Source organism: Pseudopodoces humilis, chromosome 4 (genome assembly GCF_049639895.1).
Source record: "Pseudopodoces humilis isolate 2021_Gansu_Grassland_sample_001 chromosome 4, ASM4963989v1, whole genome shotgun sequence".
Classification (NCBI taxonomy): Eukaryota; Metazoa; Chordata; class Aves; order Passeriformes; family Paridae; genus Pseudopodoces; species Pseudopodoces humilis.
The window spans coordinates 19,083,059-19,092,956 of record NC_142203.1 but is presented as its reverse complement, the minus strand read 5'-3'; the positions used below and the strand labels follow the sequence as shown (position 1 = coordinate 19,092,956).

Below are 9,898 nucleotides of genomic sequence, written 5' to 3'. Positions count from 1 at the left end.
CTAAGCAACCTGGTCTAAGCTCAAAGCTAGCTCTGAGCTAGCTTTGGACATTTCTTTTAGTCCAGTCCTGAGTTATTCTGTAAGCCTATAAACTACAGCACTTGGAGCATCTCAGCAGCTGCTGGACCATTCTTAGCTAAAAGTGCCTAGGTACCCTGCCATGGTCCTCTGGAAGGGCAGGTTTTGTGGAAGGGAGGGATGGAAGGGCAAGCTGTGATAACACAGGAGCTCTGATGGGATGGGAACCCCTTTGTCCGCAGCAGATGTGTTTGAGTGGGCATCTTACTGTTGTGCACAAACACCTGACAGGGAGTACATCAGGCAGAGCCAAGCTCTTCGAGTGGTACCCAGCGATGGTACGCAATGACAGGAGCAACGCACCGTGCACAAGCTGAAACACGCGGAAAAAAAAGCCATAAGGAAGCACATTTTCGCTGTGCTGGGGGTGATTCTCTTCCGCAGGTTCCCCGGAGAGGAGGCGGCACCCCCACTCTGGAGAGCACTCCCGCCTCAGCCACTCCGACCTTGGGCCACTGTCCCGGGGCCGACCCCGCTCGGCGACAGGAGTGGGACGGGCCGCCCACCCGCGCTGTCCGCGGGCCCTCCCCGTCCCTCCCCAGCCTGCCCGGCCGCGCTGCCCTCCCCGCGCCCCGCCGGGGTGCCGAGCGCCCGCCGCGCTTTCCCTGCCGCGCTCCCCTCCCGCCCCGGCCCCGCTTTCCCCCCCGCCCCCCGCCCGGCCCCCCGGCGGGGATGGTGCTGCGGCTCTGCCTGCTCGCCGCGCACGGTAAGCGGCGGCGGGGACTCCTCCCGCCAGCCCGGGACGAGCCTGGGCGCTGCTCCGGAGGCGGCGGCGGCCCCCGGGCCGGGCGCACCGTGACCGCGTCTCGTTTTGTCCTTGCAGCTCTGCGGCTCGCCGGAGCGGCCTTGCTCTCGCCCGGGTCGTGCACCTTCGAGGACAGCGCCTGCGGCTACCAGTGGGACTACGCGCATCTGCCCTGGACGCTGCACGGGGAAGGTGAGAGCGCTGCCGCTCCCGGGCGCAGCTCCCCCGCGCTCACCTTTCCGCGGCGGGGCGGCGGCATCTCGGGCTGCCGCTGCTGCCGGCGGTGCCGCGCCGCTCGGTTTTCCCCGGGGGGCAGCCGCCGACGAGTTCCTCCCGTGCGGGTGACAGTCCCCTGACAGCTGGTGATGGGCAGGCCCTGCGGGGAGGCGTCTGCACTCCCCCGGCACAGCTGTCTCCGCAGGTTTCTGCAGGATGCCTCAGAAATCTCCTTTCTTTCCCTGTCTTTCACTTTTTGTTGGGAAAAGGTGTCTTTTATCAAATCCTCTTTCTAAAAAACCAGTCACATCTGCCGCATTTCTATTAAGCTGCGTTATTTTTCTTTCTAAATATATTTTGGGTTCTGTGCCAAAAGCGGATGCATTTCCAGGGCAAGAGACAATCTTTGGCAATGATATATTTACAATCATGTACAATTAAGACTTTTCTCCGTTTCATAGTACCTCCAGTTCAACAGAAAAAGCCGAGTCTTTCAGTAAGTTGCATTGGGCTTTACAAGACTTAATGCTATCGAAAAGAAAACAAAATTCAGTCACTGCACAGTGTTTCCATGCAACTGTAACTACTTCTTGTTAAGTTTTGAGTGTGGGCTCCAATTTTTGACAGAATCTGTATGAACAAAAGACTAAACAGAACATAGTTGTAACTGGGTAATAAAATAATTCAATTTTAATTATATGTTCACCAAATTGTCATTCATGAAGTGAAAGCTGTGCTCAGACAGAAAAAGGGACTGTGTGTTTTTAAAGTTTTTAAGCCCAAAAACAGGTGCCAAGAATAATGAAGAGGTGAGTACAGATAGAAAGAGACAGGCACCCCCTCAAGACCCATTAATCAGTACTCCATTCAAAACTGGCCAGTCCAGCTTTGTATTCCACTTGTCTCTCAGTTGACAAAAACTATTTTTTCCCCCCCTGATTCATACCCAGTTCTCACCTATGCAAAATAAGTCACCTTCATTGTTACTTTTTAGATTAGTCAGTAGGCTTTGAGAATATACGAAAGTTCCTAACTCAGAAAAGCGTGCAAGGATGTAATAATTTAAATACTTGCTTTTTCTCCTGTTTATTAGATATATATATATATATATATTTTTCATTTATTTATTTATTTAAATATACATAGATTTTCCTGTATTTTTGAAGGCACTAGTGGAAATTTAGTAACAATCTTTGCTATCCCAGCTATGCCTCCTAGCACCATGCCGTCTTTGTCTATCTGTCTGCAAGGCAGCACTTCCTCCTTGTGATTTACAGGGAGCCACATGGTAGTGGTATTGATTCAGCTCCAAGGGACTGGGAGTTGCTGGGAACAAAACCTGCAGAAATGGGTGTGTATCATGTTGTGCACATCCACACAATAGTGCTTCAAGATACAAGGACATTTGATTAGAGGTTTGGATCAGCCATAAGCTGCCTTTTTTTTTGGTGCACGGAACAGTTTTTGTTACTGTAGTTTTATCTTCTGTACAAACAAATACACCAGTGGCTGCACCACTTCTGTAACTGCTCATCTCATTTCCAGAGATACATAACTGAACTGTTACACTCTGGAAGGATATGTGGTATACCAGCTCTCGTAATAAGCATAGTTCTGTCAGCATTTCCATTATAAACAGTTCTTCTGCAGTCTGTAATTTGATCATAGCAAGACATTCCGTGCAAACATTTGGCACACAAGTTATGATATTAGTCTCCTCAGAAATGCATTCATAGAATCACAGCTAAATCTAGCTGAAAATAATTCATTCAAATCTACACAGCAGGTGTGCAAAACTAGTCTTCCTTAGACGCTCTTTCATTCTTTTCTTATAAAATCATGCCCCTTTTGGCAGCACTGTGTCCTGGTATGTGCTGGTCAGTGTATGTACTTGTGGTAATTTACTGGGACAACAGAGGAAGTTAAGAACAGGAGAGACAGCTTAGCTTTGAACTGTTCCACTTCTCCTTGCATTGCTCCAAAGTTGCTTTATTATTTTAAAATGTTATTTGTGGTATAGAATTACATTCAGCTGGTCTTTCACAGGAATTATCTGACTTGCAGTGCAAGTTCTTGCATCTTATAAATCTCTCAATAGTGTAGTATTGTGCCAAACTGTCAAGGTGATGTAAATATAACTAAAACCATGCCCAGAAATTTCCACTCCATACTTGAAAGTATTTTGCCCAGTTGCCAAGGAAGCCAGTATCTTCTGATGGGCCAGGCACACAGAAAAGAAGTGTGAGAATAATTTTTGCTTTCGTTTACAGCTACACAATCTCACTTAAATAAATATGTTTTTAAGGTTCAGCTGCTGTTTTAAAAGTTCCTGGCTTCTCTTTAGTGTTCTGGTAGTTCCAGCATACAAGTTTTTTTTTTTTTTTGTCAAATTTTAGAATTTTCGTAATTTAAAATACATTTTTTTAGCTAAAGTTCTGATATGTGTAACTGGCATTTTAGCACCCATTTTAATCAAGTGCAACTCAAAAGAAAATACTCAGTGATTGCTCTTTCACTCCTAAGTGCTTTACTCAAGACTGGTAAATAAAGCCCTAGTGAAGTGGCTGTTTGTAGGAGCAGCTACACAAGAAACAATTCAGTCATCTGTCCAGTCGACCTGTGCTCCCATAAGATCTGTGCTTCAGTGAAACCCTCTGTAAACCACAAGCTCTCTCACATGACTCTGAACTCAGGAATAGGACCTTCAAACATATCAAGCAGCTTTTTTTAACTGTCAGCTTTTTCAGTTGCTGGCTAGCTCGATGGTTGCCTTTTAGAACTGTAATGATTTTAGCAGACAAACACCATGCAAGGAAAAATGTAATACACAGAAGAAGCTGCAGATACAAATTTCTAGTGAGACTTGTTATGGCTGGGAAGCACACCCAACTGAGGTCATGGCCCAGGCTGGGTAAGTACAGCATCAGGCTTGGGGCAGCTTGTTTCCTAACGAGCCAGTTCTGTTTTCAGCATAGCATGGGAAATTTCCATGAAACATATTCTGCTTCATGTGTCTGTAGGATACCAACTACAGAAGAAACATAGTAATGCTGCTGCTCAAGAAGAAATCATCATAATGTGTAATCCTGGTTCTGAAAGGAGCAACAGATGAATTTGTATGTTATCAGTGATAAGATCTGAAAGCTTTATGTGAATTTCTCCTATACATAAACAGGGGGGACAATGGTCGATTTTCATTTCAGTGGTGTAGGCATGCCCTCAGAAATGTTCTTGCCTTCATGATGCCTCTGAAAAAATAATTTATCTTTAAGTTCAGAATATAGGGCAAAGATTAAACTCCTGGACTCAACCAATGGATAGGAAATTTAGAAATCACATCTATATTCATCACTATTGTAGTAGTTAGAGATAGTTGAGAAGTTTGAATACCATGTTGGTTCTACTAACACCTACAGGTGTACTGAGCATGAGTTCATGTCCAGTTATTTTGGGGCATAAAGCTTTGTAGATGCATAGTGGCTGATTACCACAAGAATTCACTTCTTTGTCAGCAGCATATGCGTGAGCAAGGGAAGCACCAGTTAATTCTAATACATACTGTCAAACTGTGTAGGGTAAGATTCACCAAATAATCTTGAGATTTTCTTCAATAAAATTGCTCAATTATTTTAGAGGACAAACATGCTTTGCAAATGCAAAATGGTCTTTGAAGCAAAGGAAGATGCTGTGTTTAATAGGCAGTAATCCTCAGTAGAGCAGTAAATAAAACTTGCAGATCCACTTACAACAGCAGTAGGAAACACAGCCTTGGGTCAACTGTAGGCATTCTAAAGTGTTAGGTTTGGGCATTTTCTGCATTCTTCTTAGCCATGTCTAGCACAGAGCTAGCCATAACCTGATGGTAAGACCATCCTGCTCACAACATTATTATGGATAACTTTCATTAAACACAATAATTATGGCTTGTCTTTCCTGTGACTCTGGACAAAGTTTACATTTTTGCTTAGAATATCTGTACAGCACTTTGTGTGAACTGTGGGTATGTTTTGTTTTCCATTGCCCTTCACTCTAACAGAGACCAATTTAATAGTGCTAAAAATAGCGTGCATTTTTTAAGCTGTCAGCTTAAATCTGCTCTAATGGAGTTGCTATGTGGCATCTGCTTGCTTGGATTTAAGCACTAGATAAGAAACTTGTCTATTACAACAGCAACCTATAGGGAAAAGAGATTGTTTACATTAACAATGTGCAAGTGATCATTGTTTAATGTGCCCATGCATTGCCTAATGAGTTTTGTGGAACTGAAGCACTAAAGGTATACCTGGTAGTTGATACAGCTGTGTGCACCTGGCTCTCGTACGGTAATTGACAGCTTCAAATGCATAGTTTTGTGAGAGTTGCTTTCCTTCAAAAATTCTGGAAGTGTGTAGTTCTTCATATATGACCAAGAATGCATTTTAATAGCATGTATTTCAGGGGTCTTAATATTTCCTCTGTCTGCAGTATTTTGAAGGAAAAGAGATTGATTTCACTCAGAAGAGTGATGTAATAGGTAACATTACATACAAATATGGCCTTATTTTCTTATTTTTAAAGCATATGCCTATTTTTGCTGTGATGTTCCAAGGTGCTGTTCCTGTGATACACGCCAAACAGGAATCCATCAGGTGACAATTTATGGAAAATGGGTGAGCAAGCAACATCACTAAGAACAGTTTCAGGAAACTGAAGTTTGTCTTTTGGAACATATTTGTCACATAGCTATACATAAAAAGATGTAGAAAATAATTTCAAGTGACAGGACAACTATTGCAGGCCGTTAGATAAGTTAGGCACGAGAGCAGCAACATAAGGAATCTCAAATCTAAACACTGCCTGCATACCATTTAAATAGCTTGTATTTACTGCTGTGCCATGTGACTTAAAATTGACCTCCTTTGATCTTTTGATCTGAACTCACTGATCTTGAATGTCACATCATGTGGTTGTAATATGCAGAGTAAAGAAGCAGGTGATAATTGGCAATCCTAGATTTTGTGGTGCAGCAAACACAGTTCATGTCTGATGTGTGCTCTGTCATGCTCCGTTACAAACCTGTTGGCAAATAAATTAGCACATTTGAAGTATAAGTTTTCTTTCCATCTATCTACAACACTTTCCTGTGCATTGGGAAGTACGTCATTTGAAAATGGAGAAAATATTATAACATTGCTGGCTTTGTACAATTCTTGAGATGAGACAAGTGGTCTCATATGTTTGTTGTGAGATCACTGTGTACTTGGGAGTCAAGGAGACTTGCACTAGCTTGTACCTAGCTGCAGCAGAACCAGCCTGGCATACTCCAGTGCTTGTTTGCTGGCAAGTTCTCAGCTGATAAATTCACCCTGCCACAGGAGCTTATTCATTTGGGATTTCCAAACATGTAGCCAGGCTGTCTCTGCATTGTGTATTGTCTGATGGAGGGTAGAAGCTGTTAGATTGGCACATGGTCTGCTTTGCCTTGACCTGATAACTAAAATGTTGGTGTTCTGGGCCAAAGTAATTGACTTTGGAGTGACAGCTGTCCTTCCTGATGCGGGGGGAAAGAAAGGCTGACTCACACACTTCTTTTACACTTAGAATCTCATGTTCCTCTTTTTTTTTACTTCTGATGCCATTTCTCCTGTACACTCAATTTTGATTACACACCCACCACTCTTGTGTTAGCAACTTGTTTCTTCATACTACTTTCCTATTCAGGCTGTCACTGGCAGCTCAGCAGTACCATGTGTGAGGAGCATTCCATCTTGCTCCAGCCTATCCCTTGTCTTGCTGACCCCAGTATGAAATTTTACATTTTGCTTTCCCAGGTATGACTTCCATCCTAGGCTGCTGGGTAATAGCATTTTTATTGAACTGTTCCCACATTATTAGCATATTTTTTCCCCATCTTCAGAGGCAGGTCTTGTGAAAAAAAAAAAAAAAAAAAAAAAAGACAGCTGAGAGGACTTTATGTCCATCGAGAGCTTCAGCAGCAGTTGCTTATGCATGATGACACTTGTGATAAGTCTGGCCTTTCCATTTGCAGCAGGGGAACAAACAAAGCCTAAATTGTTGTCAGTGAGTCACTTCATGAGAGATGGGTTTCAAAGCATTCCTCTTCTCCACAGAATAATAATGTTCTCATAAGTGTATTTCCATGTACAGCTGTTACTGATTCTGTGCTTACACAGTCAACAACTGCTGTAGTGAGTTTTACACTGAGCCACGGAATTTGGCCACAAGAGAGGGAGGATGACTCTTAGAAAATGAATGTTTACTGAATATACCTTGCACTTCTGACAATAGGCTAGACTTTGTTTTGTGTGAAAAAAACCTGAAAATAGGTAATTCGCCACTTGAACTTCATCAACAACAACAAGAAGCCAACAACAACAACAACAACACAAAAAACCAAAAAACTGTAGGAGGGCAAAAGAGTATTTGGGAGTTGTGATGGAGGTAGAATCACCCTAATCAAAAAAATTTCTTGATTACTTGCAAGGAACCCTTAGCCTTACAGATGTTGTTGAAGTTTGCTAAAATTCAAGTACAGACATGGAAATCACTTGATGAAAACTGCTAGAAATATTTTCAGCTTTCTGAAAAAGAATGGAAGATGCAAATGAACAAAAGTTAAGTTTCTTTCAGGAATTTCAAGATGCAGCATGGCACAAGTTTTTTTATCAGTAAAAGTGTTGTCAGTCAGAACTGTGGTTGTTGCACCTATTACACTACATATGTAGTCATCTTCGATAATGAAGAGGAACGCCAGTTATTTGCCAGTTCATTTTTTGGAGGGAAGGGAAGAAATTTTCACTGTACATTTTGGTCAAGATCCAACATGAGTCAAGATCTCTAGTGAGGAAAAGTAAGCTTGCACTTGTGGTGAAAGGATGATCACAGTCACTCCAGGAGCATTTCTGCTAGTAAAGAAGACTTGTTCGTCTTGCACATGGTACAGACTGTTCAAAACTTTAATAGAATCAGCCTGAAAATGTCCTAATAATCTTATTATATAGGATGCTAATGAGCAGAAATACTTGGAAGCCTATAAAAAAAGTAAGTCCAAACTAGTTACAACTAGTTGGTTTTGTTCGCTTTTTTCGGAGTTCTCCCATTGCATTACCTTCTGAGACATTTTGTCCCCAGTCACTGTGTGCAAGAGCAGTACTAGCAAAGCAATTACTTGACTGATTAAACTTACCAAACAGGGCCAAATCATCTATGGTTACATCTCAAGAAAATGTGTTTTAAAAATTAGAGAGATTTTCCTTTAATGTTTGAGTTTTTACTGTCTTAATAATACTTTTTAGCAGTTATGCTGCAGAAGGCCAGATCAAAGGCCACAGTCATCCATGTAATTTTGTATAATGCTTTGATTTCTTAGAATGCTTTATATCATTTGAAGAATTTTATTGCTCCCATTTTGAAAAGAGTTAGCCTCTTTTGCCTCATCCTTCACTGTGTCTCTAGACAGCAAGAGATTCACGTGTGATTATTGTAGTCCTACTTTGCATCGTAATCAAACCAATGATTCCTACAATTTTACGTAACAATTTAGTGGTCTGTGATTAACAGAGTGTCTTCTACACTGTATGGCTGTTCCTTTCCTCCAACACATTTTCCTTTGCCAAATGTGGCTCTAGATCAGTATTTGAGACTACTCTACAAGTGTGAGTAATTGTGTTGGTGCACTTTGAATGCTGTTTTAAATAGATATATTCTCTGATAAATTATGAGCTACATGTTACTAGCACTTCAGTCTGTTCTGAAAACCTTGTGAGTCTAGTATGAAAATAACCATGAATCATTGTAATTAGATCTCCATTTGAAACATTTGCCAAAGTCTATTAGGAAACAGAGTCTTCACAGTTTTCAATTAGCAAACCATTAAAATGTTTAAAGAGGCACTGCTGTGACAAGCCAAGTTTCTCCAAATTTCCTGGCCCACAGACTGTATTTGATATTAAAAATGCATAAAGAGCTACATAAATGGAAGGGCAGGCTACAGCTGTTGTATACAAAACCATAGTGAGATACAAAACTATTGAAGGAAGTAATTCTTCATCTTTCAGATTCTCTTATTTTTTGGATGTTACATCACTAGCAATTATCAATACTGGGAAACTGTTGCCTTGGTTATCCCTCATGGTTCAAAAAGATTGGAGCAGGCTTTTCTGCATGACAGGGAAGTCTAGGGAAATGCTAATGCATTTGTGGCAAGATGTTATGCCTTTAGGGCAAGGAAGCCCGACAGCCATACCTGATCCGTGAATAAGCAGAATTTCCCTGTGAATTTCCCTGTTTTCTAAGAATAACATTAAAGATCATGTCCTAATACACTAAACAAAATTTAGGTTTACTCTGTAAACACTTCTCTTTGGTAAAATTCTAAGTGTTCCACAAAGCACTTTACACTTGCAGTAGAAATCCTCAGCTGATACATAGGTGGGGAACCTTAACTGTCTAATGCACTTACTAATTCATTTGTAGATCTGACAATGAAAATGTGACTCCCTTCACAGGCCTCTTTCACATTTGCTAAACAGTGTTTATTCCAGCCTGGAACATAGTTTCTTGGTTGTCACAAATTACCACGAGCAGGATTTGAGAAGGCCATTGAAAAAGGCTGGAGTCAGCAGGTGGGATGCGTGCTTTCTCTTGGTTAGGGAACTGCGGAATGCAGCAAACTCCACTTTAACATCGGTCTGTTCATTCTGGGGTTAGTTGGTCAGGCTGGTGCCTGGCTATAGGAATCCAACCCACCTCAAAGAGTTATAGGAACCTGTCACGTCTGACCTAAAATCTTTATGGATACTGCAAGACCTGTGGGCACTGGAGGGTCTTTTGGGAGAACATTCCATGTGTTCTATGTTG

At 41.9% G+C, this 9,898-nt stretch overlaps 1 protein-coding gene across 3 annotated transcripts in view; it reads left to right on the top strand.

Moving 5' to 3' along the window:
- Positions 1-748: 748 nt before the first annotated feature.
- Positions 749-9,898, top strand: part of MAMDC2 (MAM domain containing 2) — a 56,420-nt gene continuing 47,270 nt past the window's right edge. For all 3 annotated transcript variants that reach the window (XM_005532880.3, XM_088054228.1, XM_088054227.1), the window contains exons 1-2: positions 749-784; positions 902-1,015. In XM_005532880.3, the coding sequence (XP_005532937.2) occupies positions 751-784; positions 902-1,015 (148 nt within the window). In that variant the 5' untranslated portion in view covers positions 749-750. The remainder of the gene's footprint in view (positions 785-901; positions 1,016-9,898) is intronic.